This window comes from Ochotona curzoniae, unplaced genomic scaffold (genome assembly GCF_017591425.1).
Source record: "Ochotona curzoniae isolate NIBS_2020 unplaced genomic scaffold, NIBS_Ocur_1.0 contig_2723, whole genome shotgun sequence".
Lineage (NCBI taxonomy): Eukaryota > Metazoa > Chordata > Mammalia > Lagomorpha > Ochotonidae > Ochotona > Ochotona curzoniae.
Genome location: NW_024465573.1, coordinates 6,074,142 through 6,092,450, shown reverse-complemented (window position 1 = coordinate 6,092,450; position 18,309 = coordinate 6,074,142). Strand labels below are relative to the sequence as shown.

General features: G+C 37.2%; 1 protein-coding gene across 2 annotated transcripts in view; it reads left to right on the top strand.

Moving 5' to 3' along the window:
• The window catches only part of SESN3 (sestrin 3), a 63,670-nt gene that overhangs the window by 14,212 nt on the left and 31,149 nt on the right, over window positions 1-18,309 (top strand). For both annotated transcript variants that reach the window (XM_040976820.1, XM_040976821.1), the window contains exon 2: window positions 14,818-14,883. In XM_040976820.1, coding sequence (XP_040832754.1) covers window positions 14,818-14,883 — 66 coding nt within the window. The remainder of the gene's footprint in view (window positions 1-14,817; window positions 14,884-18,309) is intronic.

Genomic DNA, 18,309 nt, shown 5'->3' with positions numbered 1-18,309 from the left:
GCTGCAGTGGCCAGAGCTGAGCCGATCCAAAGCCAGGAGCCAGGAGCTTCTTCAGGTCTCCCACGTGGGTGCAGGATCTCAAGGCTTTGGACCATCCTCAATTGCTTTCCCAGGTCACAAGCAGGGAGCTGGATGGGAAGTTGGGCAGCCAGGATATGAACATGCATCCATATGGGAACCCAGCAGATGCAAGGCAAGGATTTTAGCCACTAGACTATTGCTCTGGGCCCTACCGTTATTTTTAAGAAAAATTTACATTCAAATATGAAGTTCCTCTTCTCTATTTTTTGGTGGATATTTGTCAAAACCAGTTAAATCTGCAGGGTCAGAAGACATACACAGCTCATCAGGGGGTTATTTCTGTGCATGTCATTACATTTCACAGCAGTTTCCAACCACAGCATAGCAATTGTTAGGATTCACATTGGTAATGACTGATTTAATATTTTTCCAAATTGCTGTTATTTTCTGTCCCTATCCTCCCAGATTGGAGCTTTTTTTTTTTTTTTAATTTATAGCTCACTTTGGGCACCTTCAGGTATTAGATAATGATTCTGTAGGCTAGTAAACTTGTTTAATGTCTGGGAATATGGTTTTGAAATATGGTTCTAGAACCAGTAACATCAGCATCACTTTGGAGTTGATGAGATTCTTGGGTCACAATCCAAGATTGCTAAATCAGAAATTCACAAGTTGTACACAACCATAAGTATTTTAACACATTTTCCAAGTGATTCTGATGTGCTGTAAGAATGGAGGACCAGTGTTTTAAGATTATTTGGCGGGCACAGTGCTGTAGCCTACTGGCTAAAGTCCACCTTACACATGCCAGGAGCCCACATAAGCACCGGTTCATGTCCCAGTGGCCCTGCTTCCCATCCAGTTCCCTGCTGTGGCCTGGGAAAGCAGTTGAGGATGGCCCAAAACCTTGGGGTCCTATACCAGGAAGAGGCTTCTGGCTCCTAGATTTGGATTGGCTCAGCTTCAGTGGTTGCAGCCACTTGGGGACTGAATCAGCAGGAGGATCTTTCTCTCTCTCTCTCTCCTCCTCTCTGTATAACTGACTTTTCAATAAAAAAAATTAATGTTAAAGATTATTTGTCAAATGTGTCTACAAATGGAAGTGTTTCCATACATTTCACTTTCAGAATGCTTGGGAAAAGGTGGTTCTGAGAGATTGTTCCAAATATATCAATATTCAAACCCTACCCTTCACAGAGGATGGTAACAGTACCAGCTCTAGAACCAAGATGACTTTTTGGGATCAGTTTTAAAAATATACATTTGAGATCTCGAGATACAGTATGTTGTTACTTTAAGAAAAATGTTTTGTTGTTATTAGCTTAAAGAAAATAAAGAGTTGGTTTTGGGGAAGCTGTTTATGAGTGATAATCAAGTGAAAGTATCTCTTGAAATTGTTTAATTATATAAAGATCAGTGTTTTAGTGCTAACGTTAGTAGATTGATGAGTCTGTCCATCTTAGATTATTTTAATTTCACTAAATATTGATTTCAAGCTTTCATGAATAAAAGACTTTAATCAAAAGAGGGATGGTAACATTTATCATAAAGATTGACCTAGAATTGATACTTTTTTCAATTGTGTGATGATTAAATGTATATAAATTATGGATGTGCCTTTTTCACCTATGCTAGCTGATTGTTCAGTTACATATTTTTGCATGGTCAGTAAGGCACATCAGAAAGCCTGAAAATCAATGTAAAACAAACCTAAGGCAATATATCTAACCTGCACTGATCTTACTCAGCAAAAATAATGGGCTGCATTAAATTATGTCCACTCTGCTTTCCAAATTGCCTTATGTATTGGCTGCCCCAGAAGCTTATGCAGGTATTTAATCCCTAACCATGGAGAGTGATGCTTTTCTATTGACTATTTTCTATCTTTCTGTGAGGAAAGGACTAATATAGTATCTTAAATAGAACTGTTTCCATGGCAATGGACAGTCAGCTTTTGACTGGAGTTTCATAAAAAAAGGAAATTTAAAAAAAGCATTTTCATGGTCTAAAATAGAAGTATGGCAAGAGGAAGGTATGAGGATACTTCCTGTCAGTTGTTGCATGAGTGATGAAGATTAAGGTAGCAGAATATAGCCCTGGATACAACGCTTCTTCTCTGAGTACTTTAAAATACCGCACAGCTCATCTTGGTTAATGAGTGATAATTATTATCTTCAGGTTGATAGAAAACTTGAGAAGCAGATATAAACATGTAATTCTGTGTTTAAATAGAACTGACTCTGGAACACTGGAAAGAAGCAATCACAGGATTAAAAATAAAAGCTAAATGAGCCCCCACTTTTTTCCGAGTTAACTCCTGTAATATGCAGTCTCCAGATCACTTAGTTCTGTTTAAAAGATTCCATTGGCAACCTTTCTCCCTGGATCTCTTTTCTTGGTGGTGGGATCATAGAGGTTAGTTTTAATCTCTGTTTGTCTTGATTATCTTTTTGTTTTTGAGAACAAACTTGTGCTTTATAAAAATGGAAAAATATATTACTGTTTTGAAATAATAGTGAAACAAATAATTTCAGTTATGGAAATTATAAAGAGAAAATTCAAAAAGGATGGTAAATTAAAGAAGCACTTAGATAAAAATAAATGCTGACAGGCTTAATACATATCCATAGGAGCTGTGGATAAATTCCAATGGCATAGTATGTGTATAGTCAGCTAATCAGGACTCAGATGTGTGGACACAGACATCCGTATTAGACAGTGTGGAAGTGAATGAAGACATTAAGCTATCTCCATAACATGTACCTTTGTGTTGTTATATCAGTGATTGCAGGATTTGTTTCATCATTAACAAGTTATTTTCCTTGCAAGTAAAGATGATAGATATCTGCAGGAATATTGCTTTGCCTTTGTACTATATGGTAGATAAGACTTATGTACATTTCAGGAGCTTATGAAACTCATCATTTAATACTATTGATACTGCTGTTACCAATTAAGAAGCAAAAGAAAACATGCTTCCTTTTAAAGCTGAGTTTACAGTTATTCAGTTAATATATAAATTATATGATTTATCGATTATGAAATAGGTATTAGAGAGCTTACTATGTGATTGAAGGCAAAGAACGTTTTTGTTAAAAATTTATTTATTTTTTGGAAAGACAGGCTACAGGGCCCGGTGCGGTGGCGCAAGTGGTTAAGGTCCTCGCCTTGCACGCCCCGGGATCCCATATGGGCGCCGGTTCTAATCCCGGCAGCCCCGCTTCCTTTCCAGCTCCCTGCCTGTGGCCTGGGAAAGCAGTCGAGGACGGCCCAAAGCTTTGGGACCCTGCACCTGCGTGGGAGACCCGGAAGAGGCTCCTGGCTTCGGATCGGCATAGTATCGGCCATTGCGCTCACTTGGGGAAGATCTTTCTCTCTGTCTCTCCTCTCTGTATATCCGCCTTTCCAATAAAAAAAATAAAAATAAAAAATAAATCTTTAAAAAAAAAGAAAGACGGGCTACAGAGAGAGGATGTGGGGGAGAGATAGCTTTAAGTTCTGGTTCATTCCCCAAATTGCTGCAATGGCCAAGGCTGGGCCTTTGAAGCCAAGAACCAGGAGTTTTTCCTGTGTCCCAAGGCACATCCACAGGGAGCTGATTCTAAAGTGGAGCAGCCAGGTGGAATGCGAGCATTGTGTAGCATATTAACCCGCTGCACACTACAACACTGGCCCAAAGAAAGTAGTTTTTAACATAATAGTGAAGAGAGATAATAATGGAAAGTATATACAATTTTGAGTTTCTGTAACCTATTTCTCATGATTATTATTTTTCTTCAAAATTTATGAAGTCATGAATAAAAGTTCAGTAATTTAAATGTACTACTATATGGAAAATAAGTAACTATAAAATATTTGTTCCTATTTTCAAGGACAGAGAGATAATGGTTGGGTTTTTAAGATCCATTTCTAGTGATTTTTGTAAGATTTACTTTTATTTTTATTGTAAAGTTATGTATACAGAGAGGAGGAGAGACAGAAAGAGCTTTGGTCTGATGGTTCATTCCCAAGTGACTGCAACAGCTGGAGCTGAGCCATCCCGAAGCCAGGAGCCAGGAACTCTTTTTCCAAGTCTCCCACATGCAGGTGCAGGGTCCCAAGGCTTTGGGCCATCCTTGACTGCTTTCCCAGGCCACAAGCAGGGAGCTGGATGGGAAGTGAAGCTGCCGGGATTAGAACCGGTGCCCATATGGGATCCCGGCATGTTCAAAGTGAGGACTTTAGCAGCTAGGCCACCATGCTGGGCCCTTTAGTGATTTTTTTTTTAATCTAAAATTTAATGATTAAGTTAAGCATTAACATGTCTAATATAGATGGCATTATAGAATATAATTATTTTATAAAGCAGTGTATCTTAAAAGGTGTTATTTTCCGTTTTAATGATTTGGCTATTTGTTGAACAAGATTTTGAGTTAGTGGTTTTCTGGGAACTAGTTAATGGTTTTCTAAGCCCAGACTATTCTATAAATCATGTTTTAAACTTGTTAGAAAGTTTAAATATTTTTGACTAGTTACATTGTACTTTATGGATTCAGGTTTTTTTTTATAAAATCAATTATTATACAATTTTAGTATTAGCAAATATATACATATAGGAGAAAATCTCATGCAGTTTTAACAGCTTCACAGTTATTTACTTATTTAGCATTCTCACTGTCGGTTTTGATAAGCTCCTTCTCAATCGGTTGGTAAGGGAAGGATAATTGGGCATAGCTGAACATACAACACCCAGTATTGGACAGAATGATAGCAGTTTGTTAGTGACAGATTATAGTATAAGGGAAGAAAGTGGGGCATGCTACACTCAAAACAGAGTGAGCAAACTGGGCAGTGGAAAGCAGGCTTTCTAGTATGACAGTGTGGTGACTCTTGGTTTCTACAGCAAATTGGGTGGTTTGGGTAATTTTGTGTTCTGGCAGTGAAAGCCTGTTACTTAGGAATAAGGAATTCACCTGGTCCATCTGATACGGAAGATTGTCTGGTTGGGTAACTTATCCACATAAATAGAGTCAGGAGGGAAGCTTGCGGTTAGTGTGAAATCTGTCTGATTTCATCAAATATCTAAGCAGCACATAATGTTGAGCCTTGATTTTAAGCTTTATGCCACACTACCCCAAGTGATATGTACTATTCTCATTCCTGTTTTGAAAATAAGTGTATCAGATAAAGAAGATGGCTTACTTAAAACTATGACAGATGGAATGAGCATTAGGCACAGTGGTACATATGCCACTTGTGATGCCTACATGTCCTATTGGAGCGCTTGCTTTGAGCTCTGGTTCCACTGTTGATCAAACTTCCTGCTGATTCATACCCCAGGATGCAGTTGTGATGGTTCGAGTATCTGCTCCCTTCCAGCACTATGGGGGACCTGGTAGAATTCGTGGCTCTAGGCGTTGCTTTGACTTCTCCTGGCTGTTGCAGGTATTTACTGGATGTGAGACAGATTTCTCCATGTCTCTCTCTCTCTCAAAAGAAGGAAAACAAATAAATAAATTAAAACCCAAACTATGATGATCACTCTCTCAGCTATTTTCTTCTGCTATGTTTGCTCTCCCTCAACTCAGTCAAAAATTAAGTTCTGTAGAAATAAAAAGAAACCTTACAGAGATGTGGTGTTTTATCCTCATCTCTGTCTGATAGGTAGAAATGGGCTATCTTAGCTTTTTTTGTTATATATTGTCAAGGAGTTTCCATTTGAGTGCCCTGATGATTATTTCATTTCCAGTTATACGACTACTAACTCTAACATAGACGAATACATTTCCATTTCTTAATGAAGAGCTGCTAGACATAGTTTCCTCAAGAGTGTTGAAATTAACTTTTCTAAGAGCTTTTTAAAGCGGAATAGATGTAGATAGTTTGGATTTGCATTTTTTTTTTTTTTGGTATGGAGGAATTGGTCTGCTGATCTTCATCTTAAAGGCCAGTGCTCCTATTTATAATTTAGCCATGTTTCTTAAAAATATGCAGTATATTTTTCTTAACAGAAATTGTGCTAGTTCAGTTGATTACAGCTTTGGAGTTTGCAAACTTAGATTTGTCATTCTTATTTTAAAACATGCTTTTCTATATCCTAGGAAGTAATTAATAATATCCATTTATCTGTCTAGTGTTAGATTTGTTGGAGAATGTTATTTCTTTTTGATATCTCTTACTGTATATTTAGTTTCTAAATCATGAAAATGTAATTATAAGCTGCTTAAACTAACTTTCATTTCAGGAGAGAGAGAGAGTCAGGAGAGAGAGAGAGAGAAAGAGAGAGAGAGAATGAGAGCTATCCTCTTTCCACTGGCTCACTCCTCAAATGGGTGCCACAAGCACAGTTGCAGCCGGGAGAAACCAGGAGGCAGGAACACCATATGGGTTCCCCATGTAGGTGGCAGGGGCCTAAGGCCTTGAACTACCTTCTTCCTGTAGAGGATGCTGTCAGTGTAGGCAGTGGCTTAATGCACTGTGTTACAACACTGGTCCCTGGCCAAATTTTGATATATGGAAAAGAAGTATTTACTTATATATTATGTATAGTGAACTCTAAGTCATAATTAAAAGCATGCTTTCCAAGTGTGGATTTTTCTCATTCCCTTTACCTTGGCTGTGAACTTAGTCAAAATTAACTTTTTAAGAAGAAAAACAATTTAAACTTCATTTGTAAAATTTATAAGAATATATTAGGGAATGATTTGAACAGAACAGCAGATTTTATATTTGTTATGACAGTTTTGTCCATGAGATATAATCAGTGAATTCAGAAAACTCAGCCTAGCTGATCTGCGTTCCATAGGAAAAATCCAAGCATGTAACTGAGACATTTACCATTTACCTTCATTCACCAGCATGTGGCGAGTTCTGCCATCCTTACTTGGTAGTGCAACTCTCCAACTGTTTTCAGATCTTCCTCCTCCTTCAGCTTCAAAATTTCTAGGAGCTTAACCTGTGTAAAATTATAGTACCATTTTCATTAAGATTCTTCTTTTCAAAAACTGTATAAATGATATAATTCTTTTGCTGTTGTGCCCTGTTTTTTTTTTTTGCCCTAAGCCCTTATATTTTATTATGTGATTTTGCATAGTGCAGTGATTTTTTTTTAGGGGCACATAGGTTTAATTGTAACGGAACAACTTTAATTTTAAAAAGTTATCTTCATTTTTAAGATGAAGCCTTGATTTTAGCTAATTTTTATAACAGTGTGATCACTTTACTAGGTGTACTAAATATAGATAAAATAGATACAGAAATTCTGTGGCTTTCTGGGTTTTGTGTTTGTTTTGCCAATAATTAGATAATCACAGGAATTTGATCTGTGACTCTTGAAGACACTAGGATTCTGTCATGAACTTACTACAAAGGCTCATAATTAAGAGCATTTTTTACATTTGTGAAGTTATTAAAATTTTCATTTTGAGGCACATTATAGAGAAAATGAATATTACAAAATCATATAAAATTATTGTCCTTTAAGTATTTAATGCAAATATATATATGTATATATATATATATATAAACATTCTTGGAAGATCGTAGTCACTCTAAAATCTTTAATTTACATGGGCTATCTGGAATGCAGAAGTCTGTTGATATATTAAAATTACTTAAAAACATCTTCCAACTAAATTATTCTGATCACACCATCATATCTATGAACACTGCTATTAAAACTAACTTATTCACACTATGTGGAAGAGTAATTTAACTTTGCTGTGACAAGTTTTTCTCTTGATCTATAAAAAGCAAGACTTGATTTATCTTTAAAACCTCTAAAAACTATCATTGGACTAATTTCATTGATTTGAAAATGTTCTTGTGATGTGGAATTGAATTCTTAGATCATGTTACCACTCATGTAACTGCTAGAAAAAGTTATGCCCAGTGTAATACACTCACCTTAGGGCAATAACTAATTGCAAGTAGGAGAAGTGGAATTCTTTGCTTCAGAAAGTAAAATTAGCCATTGAAAGACTAACAATAGAAATTCATGAAGAGAATTTGCAGCTTCAGCTTTTGCCCACTTGGATGCTTCTCTTCAGAACCAAACTACCATACTTGGAGGAAGTAAAAGCAATGCATGCCAAGAGAAACAGGCACTCCAGCTGGCAGCCATCTGAGTAAGGCATCTTGACCGATCGGCCAGTGCTTATGCTCTGATAGTTACAAACACACAGCACACGGATGATCACACAGTTCTTCCAGAAGATAAAAAATAGGGAGGAGTGCATTGTAGGAAAGGAGTAGCTGTATTTGAAGGCCTATTACATCAATTCCCTGTGAAATTCTGGGACATTAAATTTCTTTCATATATCTGAGACCATTAATCTTTAATACTGAAGCCAAAATGCTGTAATAAGTATTTTTTTTAAGATTTATTTATTTTTATTGAAAAGGCAGATATACTGAGAGGCAGAGAGGACGATCTTCTGTCCGATGGTTCACGCCCCAAGTGGCTGCAACAGCCAGTGCTGAGCCAATCCAAAGCCAGGAACGAGGAGCTGTTCCATGTCTCCCATGCAGGTGCAGGGTCCCAAGGCTTTGGGCCATCCTTGACTGCTTTCCCAGGCCACAAACAGGGAGCTGGATGGGAAGTGGAGTTGCAGGATTAGAACTGACACACTCAAAGCAAGGACTTAGCAGCTAGGCAACAGCACCGGGCCCTATTCTAGATTATTTCTTGGTGAACTTTGGGGAAAATGAGCAAAAGAAAATAAAAAGACCTTGTTTTTGTATTGCACTTTGCATTTTTTCTATTTTCATGTGTTCTCCAAGTTTCTCAGCAAGTGGGAACGTCATGACAGAATTAAAAATATTCTCAATTGAGAGAATATTTCTGAGCGTGAGAGAAACTTACTGAGAAAGAACTCAGAAAGGATGTCTAAAGATTTATTTAAGAAAAGCCCAATTATAGGATTTGGCAGCTGTTTGAATATAGAATAGTCAGTTAACCCTGTGACTCTGAGCTGAAGTTACTGATATGTATGGTGGTATATAACCTATCCAGGAGAGTGAGGAGGAACATCTGATTTGGAGATTAGTAATAAAAGTGTAAAATTTTTAAAAAGATTAATTTTTCTTATAAAAGCAGATTTGCAGAGAGGAGAGACAGAGGGGAAGATGTTCTGTCTGTTGGTTCACTCCCCCAAGTGACCTCAATGGCCAGAGCTAATCTGATCCAAAGCCAGAAGACAGGAGCTTCTTCTAGGTCTGTCACATGGGTACAGGCTTTGGGCCATTCTTTACTGCTTTCCCAGGCCATAAACCGGGAAGTAGATGGGAAGTGAAGTAGCTGATACACAAATTGGCATTCATATGGGATCCTGGTGTGTTCAAGGCAAACATTTAGCCACTGAGCCATCCAGCTGGGCCCTAAATGTGTTGATTTTAAGATATTAATATTGTATTCAGATGATGTCAAAAAATGCCTCCAAGTCAGAATGAAAGGCAGAGAAAGCTAGATGGTGGCCACATAAACTATGGAATGTTGAGGAATCAGTTGCATGGTTTGTTTGCTTTTCTCAAGCCCCTTGTTTGCTCTCATCAACTTCACCATCCTCCACAGTATGGTGACCATAACATGTCAGTCCAACTTTGTAAAGAAGAGGAAAGCCATGAAAAAAGACCATTTGCTTGAAGAAAGAAACAAAGACTATCTAGGAAAAGTGTAAAAGCGGTCCAAAAAGTTAGTGGAATGAATAGATGTTGAGCCAAGAGCCTTGTGACGAAAGGTGGATCTGAGTTGTACAAGGAAATAAGAAGGCTGGGGATTTCATAAGAGGAATCTTAGCTATAATCTGAAACTTGTGCGTTCATAACAAGCGGAAGTAGGATCATGATTTGCAGGACTAGGGGTTGCTGTTCAGGGTGTATAAAGTTTCAATTATACAAGATGAAAAAATCCTAGAGATGTGCTTTAAAATATGTAGTTAGCAATATTGCATCATGCACTCATTCCTTGTAAGTTTTTGGTGGTGTTTTCGAACTACAATAAAGGATTGAGGAGATGAGTGAAACCGTTACTGCTTTCTGGAGACTGTGATGTGAGCAAAAACTAAGAAAAGGATCTTTCAAACTGGCTAATTCTTCTTTCTGTTCTTTCCTGGTTGCCTCAGTCTCAGTTTACTCATGATTTGGTTGATATCATTTCTGTGATTACACAAAAATGTCTGGTTCCAGTACTGCATACCTATAACCATCAAACTGGTGACTCTACAGAGCAGTCACTGAGCATTACAAAGAAGCATAGCCCAAAGATGGGATTTTTCCAAAGAAACCCAAAGAATAAAAGACTCTGTCTAATGGACGTCTCTGCTGTTACCAAGACCCATGTTGTGGTTGTTGAGTATCTGAATCATGGCTATTGAAGCAGAGAAGTCACTGTCTTTCACTTTATTTAATTTGGTCACATGTAGGATGCTGGTGACTGGCATATGGGGTAACACAGGTCTAGAAGCTTCAGAAAAATTTATCAGGGTATGAATGAAGTAGGAACCCAGTTTTGTTTTTTTTTTTCTAATTTTGGATTTGAAAGAAAATAATGAAAAGTACTGCAATTTGACCAGACCTTCAGTTTCTGGTTTTAAAACGAATATTTTGTGTATAATACTATCCTATTTATTTTGTGTTTTATCTTATCAATTTTAAAAACATACAGATAGAAAATGGGCAGAAACCATTTTCCCAAGTAAAATGAAGTTAAAATAGGATTTATGATCTGCTTTGACAATTTTTAAGTGTTTTTTTAACCTTTATGTAAGTACACAAAGCAGCCAACTGACACAGTAACATAATCCTCACCATAAGAGATGCCACTGTTACAGAAGCAGCAGCCGCTAGGTTGATCATTTCAAATGTGATTCCATTTTTAAAATATAATGAGAAAAAATGCGTGGCGTAAAACATGAGAATTGCCTTAGTTTTCCCATCTGTTCAGCATATAAACAGATCTTGTAGATTAGAATATTCATCTCTCTCCTGAGCTATTAGCATAGCTCCCCTTTCTGAAGCCGTTGAGTTATATCACTCCCAGAAATACATTGTTAAAAACACAGATTTAATTCACATTTTGTTTGAGGCCTTGCAAATAAGCAGACAAGAAAAAGTTTCACACAATGTTTTTGGGTGCTGTTTTTCACTTTTGAAGTTTCTGGCTGAAATGGACATTTTCTCAGCTGATGAAAATGGAATTAGTAAAAACATTTTTTGTCAGCTTCTTGGCGGTATGCAACAAGAAATTAAAGTTATTATCACACAAAAACCTGGTAAATCTACTTCTGGGAATCTGCCTAAAGATGTTAAGCCCTACAAATTGTGCCCCAAATCTCTTATTTCTGATGATGTTCATCGGACTATTTATAATGATTAAAATTGTTTGTAGCTTGGGTGTTAACCAATATGGGAGTAACTGAGTAACCATAACCATTACTAATATGATGGCTCCTACATCACTTTGTGTATGTGTCTGCCATAAATCATTGTTTTTGCCAGTCTAACCTTTTTGTCCTTACTGTGACTAGTATACATTATAAACAATTGACATTTGCTGAATAAATGAAATAAATGTTGATACAAATGGAATTGAATTACTTACTTCTCATCAATTGGCTAAAAACTGACATTTGATATTTAAGTATAATAGCTTAATATTTGTTTATAGTTAATGTAAATTTCATGTTTAAGCCTTTCCTTCTCCAGAAAATATATTAGTTGGCAAAATGACAGTTTAAAACACACAAAGGTAAATTCAGGGAAGGCCATTTAACCTAGTGATTAAGACACCTGTGTCTCAAATTGGAGTACCTTGATTCTATATCCAGTGCTCACTTTATTACAGTTGTGGTACAGCTAAGTTCAGTTGTTAAATATAATTCATGATTGCCAGAAATTTAATTTGCTTTATTTGAAAGGCAAAAAGACTTAGAAGAAAAAAAAGATCTCCCATTCTCTGGTCCACTCTCTCTGGTCCACTCCCCAAATGGCTGCAACGGTCAGGGCTTGGTTAGAACCAGGAGATGCAAAGTCCATCTGGGTCTCCCACCTGGGTAGCAGGAACCCAAGTCTTTGAACCATCAACTGCCTCCTTCCCAGGTCCATTAGCAAGAAGCTGGGTCAGAAGTAGCCAGGACCACCTTGAACCATGCACTCTGATACTGAATATGAACATTGCAAGTGGCAGGTTAACTGGCTGCACCAAGAAACTCTTTTTTTTTTTCCTGTGAATCTTCCTCTCTGTTGACGTATTTTTCCTCACAGTCAGCTTCTCCAACTGCTTTTATTCCTTTGAAATGGTGAGTTAGCCATGAAATTGCTTTTCATGCAATAGTTATTATGTTAATGTTATAGAACATTGTTATAGAAAATATTAGAAATTTTAATTTCACAGAGACTGAGGACAAAAGGAAGAAATCTATTTTAAAGATATTTATGTTTAAATCTAGGCTGATATAGACAAGAAATATTAATATTAGAAATTTTGAATTGATGCTTTTTATAAACAGCCCTCTAAAGTACTTAACTGGGAGATAGGGACCTGCTTGTCTTCACTTTATCCATAAAACCTTGTTGTCTACGTCTTTCTGAAACCCTAGCAGTTTGAAGATAGCATTATGTAATATATTTATTTTGATAAGATCTGAAAATTGATTAACATTGTGTGCTAAGTTCATGAGGTCAAGGGTTATATCTGTTTTCCTCACCCCACATCCTCAGTGTCTGTATCACAGTATCTGATTAGGCTCTTATAAAACCTCATTGTTAAATGTCTGAGTGCCTCCTTTTGCCAGTTTGCATTACACTTGCTTCCTAATGAAGTAGAGAATGTAAATGATTGAACTATTTTGTGCTGAATCAGCTAAAAGAAAAACACACTGAGTTATTTGCTGAGGAAGAATGAAATGGGCAGAAAGGGAAAGGTTGCAGGGGAGTCACCTAATTAAACGTAAGAATGCATGGTTGCCACAGTATCACAAAATTACATGTGTAGTTTTTTCTCTTATCCTGAGCACTCAAACATGTTGAAAGTAATCCAGGTAATTATTATTATTTCCCTCTGTTTGGGTGAAACATTTACATCAAGGCACCAACAGACTGTATAGATCAGCTTCCGTTTTGACTAGTTGCAATCTTGGTCTAGCCAGCTATGGCCAGAAAATAAACTCATGTGAAATAGATTATGGCATTCTCAGATGAAGAACCATCTATAAACATATCTCAGTTTCTGGAGAATTGGATCAATTTTGCTTTGGTGCAAAAATTTTGAAATCTATATAGTTTTTTTTTTCATAATCTGTTTCCAATGAACATTTTTAATGCATCCTTTAGAGTTATTTCCTCAACTTAAGGTTTTTTTGAGGTGGTCTTAGTAGTACCTAAAGTTTGTCATGTGCTTTTCCAGTAACCACATGTTCCCATACACTGCAGTTTTTCCAACTCAATCTTGATAGCTTCTTCTTTTTTTCTAAAAAAAAAATATATATATATATATATACATGTATATATATATATTATTGCAAAGACAAAGATGAAAATAGGTGAGTTGAGGGGTGGGGAGAGAAAGATCTTCAGGTCACTGATTTACTCCCTAAATGTCAACAACCACTGGAGCTGGGCCAAGCTGAAGCCAGGAGCCAGGAGCTCTATCCAGGTCTCCCACATAAGCCGGAACCCACGTGCTTGACTATAATCTGCTGTTACCAAGAACATTAGAAGGACACAGGATGGGAGGTGAAGTAACCAGGATATCAACACGCAGTCAGCATGAGATGCGGGCCTTGAAAGTGCCGACTTAGCTCATTGTGACATCACTCATGTCCCAGTCTTTATAACCTTTAATAAACCATGACATGGTCCATGTTTTTATGTTACAACTTGAAGGTCTTCTATTTCTGAACTTTAGAGTATTACTTTGTCATAGAAAATTAGGTAACCATATCCCCTACTTCTGGCCAAGAAGGAGTTTGAAACGTGAGAGCCACCTTCTGACTGTGCTTGTTCCTCTATATGCATAGGAAAAGAAGCACTGCTCCTTTACTGGAATTTTTGTGACTTGTATGTAATCATACTTCATTGAGTTCACCAACAATATTTTTCAATTCCAGAAACACTACAAAAATATAAAAACACTTAAAAGATATACATACAATTTATCAGTCTTCCAGTTATTAATATTAATAGAGTAGAAAGTAAAATAAGACTTCTTATATTCTCTATTAAATTAACCTCTACTTCTCTAAGTATTGTATTTTCATTAGCCTCAAAGCTCTATGTTAATATGCTTTTTGCTATTTTACTTTTAAAAGAGACAAGCAAATAATTATTTGGAGATTTTGCACTCAGTCCTCTTTCAATTGAACCTTACTTGGAGATTTTGCACTCAGTCCTCTTTCAATTGAACCTTACTTGGAGATTTTGCACTCAGTCCTCTTTCAATTGAACCTTCCGTTTAGTTTTCAAATTGGTGTCTAAGAGTGTGCTACTGGTATACCTTTGATATGCTATTATTGGAGTTAATAGTTTTCAGTCATGCCAAATACACACTAAACATCTATGTTGATGTAGAATCTGAGTAAGGGAAATGTCATTTGAGGAGCCAGCCAGGTACCCAGGACTAAGGCAAGTGTTGTACCATTATCTCATCCATTTAGTGGCCCTTTGAGTTTCCTTTGTTCTAAGACCCAGAAATTTGTTTTCACATAATTCTGTTCACTGACCTGACTCTGTTTATTTTGTATCTTAGCAATAAATGTGTGCTAATTTAACATTTATTAGAAAGTAGTTATTAACACATATGAACTTTTCTTTTAAAAACAGGATAAAAGAATCAGAGTATCTCAACCTTTGACAAGAGGACCAAGTGCCTTTATTCCAGAAAAGGAAGTAAGTTTACCTGTCTTAAAATGTATAAAGTGTGATGAAAAAATCATTTAATTATATCAAAGAGTATGAAATAATTTTTTCTTTAAGTTAGCTTTTTGTATTTTAAATATTTTTCTAAGCTTTTGTAGCAGATACAAAAAACAATTGTACTTATTTTAACATGCCAAATAATGCTTTGATTCAAGTATGCATTGTTAATACTGTCAAGTCAGGGTAAATATGTCTGTTTCCTTATTTAACATTTCTTTGTGATATAAACATTCATAATTCTACCTCCTATTTAGCATAGAGAAATATGTAGTATATTAACTTCATTTATAGTCTGCTGTGATATAGAGTTCCATAACCTCACTGCGGTCTGTCTATACCGAAGAGCTGACTGGTTTTATTATGTACGTAATGCTGCTCTCATAAAATGCATTGGATTTCTGTCCTGTTTCTTAAAGTAGCTTATTAAAAAGGGGTGTTAATTTTTCTTTAAAAATTTGATAGAGTTCAGCAGTGAAGCTAATTGGTCCTGTGCTTTCCCTCTTTCTCTCTTTTTAAATTAAGCTTTCTTTTAAAAAATATTTTTGTCTAAAAGGCAGCTTTACAGAGAAAGAGGGGGAGAGAGAGAGCCAGAGAGCAAGAGTGAAAGATATTCCATCCACTAGTCCACTCCCAAAATGACTGTAACGGCTAGGGTTGAACCGATCCTAAACCAGGAGCCTGGAACCAGGAGCTTCTTCACGTCTTCCATGTAGGTGCAGGGGCCCAAGCACTTGGACCATCCTCGCTGCTTTCCTAGGTTATAAGCAGGAAGCTAGATTATATGTGGAGCAACCAGGACTCGAACTGGTGTCCAATGGCATACTAATGCTGCAGCTGGAGGATTAGCTTGGCAAACCTCCACACTGCCATCCAACCAGTAGCCATATCATTGGCCACTCTGTTTTTAAATTTTAATTAGAGAAATTCATTCATTTACATTTAAGATAATTATTGATAGTAAGGTTTTCCATACTTGTTTTCTAATTTTGTTGTAGGTCTTTTTTTTTTTTATACTCTGTGGTTTGATGATTTTTTATAGTAATGTATTTTGATACTTCACTTACTATTTTAGGTGAGCTTTTACATATTTTTGGTTCTGTGTTTTCCAAAAGGCTTGCAAAAAAGACTTCCTTTGATCACTACCTACTAATTGCAATAATAAAAACTTAATTTTGATTATTCAAATAGAAAAGTAAGTGTGTACTAGTAAAGAACTCTACATTCCATCCTTTCTCACATTTTGTACATTTTTATTTCATATTGTTATTCTTCAAAAAATATTTACTTATTTATTTTGGAGGTCAGAGTTATACAGAGGAAGACACACACACACACACACACGATAGACTTGGATCAACCTTCCTTGCTTACCCAAGGCCAATATGAAGAATTTGGATCACACTGGGAGCAACCAGGGCACAAATGCACTCATATGATGTTGGCATCACAGGCAACAGCTTTACCTACTGCACCACAATGTTGACTGCAGTAGTTACTGCCTTTTTTTTTGTTTTCCTTTTCCAAGTTCATACTAAAGAGATGATTCATTTACTTACCATGTCTACAATATTAGTGCATTGAGAATTTGTATACCTATCATTGAGTTTTTTGCCTGTCAATACATTCTTTTTTTTTAATTTTTATTGGAAAGTCAGATATACAGAGAGAAGGAGAGACAGAGAGGAAGATATTCCGTCCGAGGATTCACTCCTCAAGTGAGCGCAACAGCCAATGCTATGCCGATCCGAAGCCAGGATCCAGGAACTTCTTCCAGGTCTCCCACATGCAGATGCAGGGTCCCAAAGCTTTGGGCCGTCCTTGACTGCTTTCCCAGGCCACAAGCAGGGAGCTGGATGGGAATTGAAGCTGCTGGGATTAGAACCAGCGCCCATATGGGATCCCGGGGCACGTTCAAGGCGAGGACTTTAGCTGCTAGGCCACGCTGCCAGGCCCTGTCAATACATTCTTACACTTTGAGATCCCTTTCTTTCAATCTGAACAACTTGCTTTTGCATTTAAAACATTTTGTTAACTGCTTCCTTAAGATTGATCTTATTTGAAAGGTAGGTTGAGAGAGAGGTCTTCACCTGCTGACTTGCTTTCCAGAGGGTCTCAGTGGCAAGGGCTGAGTCAGGCTGGAACCAAACTTCAGACACTCGGTTGGTATCACCCATGTGAGAGACAGGGGTGATGATTTATACCAAATGATGCAATGATTTATACCAAATCAAGTCCTACTCCAGGATGGAAGTCCCTATCTTTTACTGGAACAATTCTAGGATTGGCCTATGGGCAAGGGACAATTCCAATCTCCCCAGTACTGAGCTTTACCACTCTACTGCTCAGTCCCATTGCTGCCTATCAAAGATTGGAAATGGGAAGACAATGGCAGTCGTTTAACACTCTCCACCCCCTGGACTGGCGAACTGGATCTCATGGTCACCTGATCCAATGAAGTCTTGACAGTGTGAGCAAGGCCTGTCTGAGGCCGACAGTTGCATATACCAAAGGAACACATCTCAGCAAAATCCAAGTTTTGTGTTGATGCCAGAGCAGGTCTACAGTTTCCATCCATGAGCAGTGGTCTGGGCTTTAACAATGACTAAGGCCTGGTTCTGAGTTCCAAGGCAGCTGCAGCAGTTGGAATCTTGCTATACTTTTGCCAGAGGTTGAGGGAATGACAGAAGTAACACAGGCACAAACCTGGAGAAATGGGTCATGGTGCCCCTTTTTATTCTGAATGCTATCAAAACAAGGCCTGGTACTGAGATTTAAGTCTTAAGTACTGGACCAAATTCCCTTTCTTTACCCAAGCAAGAGTGTATCCTTGGAACTGGGAGAAGAGTTGGAATACGTGCAGCTCTTCTTCCTGCTTTCTTCTGTGGAACTTTTCTAATTATTACACTTAAAACATGCACTGTTGTCTCTCCCCTGACTTGCAAAGCTGTTATGAAGGTGACTTGGCACATGAATAGCTGTTCCGAGGGGGTATTTCTGCGGAGTGGTGATCCTCAGAGTGTCTTAACTCGGCTTCCATCTTGTCCTAACTCCCACAAAAGTATTTTGCTCTTCAGTTTCTTATTCATATGTTAGACCACCATGGTAGATTTTTTCTTTTCAGTTTCACTTAGAAATCAGAGTGTTAGGTAGAGTTCAAAGAAAAACAGATTTAACAATATTTTTAGATGTAACATTATTTTAAAGCAGCCAAGAGTAATAGCATTTAGTATTAGCCCAAAGCTTTTGAATGTCAGAAAGTCCATCATTTTATGATGATAACAGGATACACAGATGTTTAGAAGATATTTTAAAATGAAGTGAGTTTGCCAACCAAGCCCATAATATGAAATGTGATGTGCCATTAGTAGCAGCTATTCCTCTTTGACTAGGTGCTTG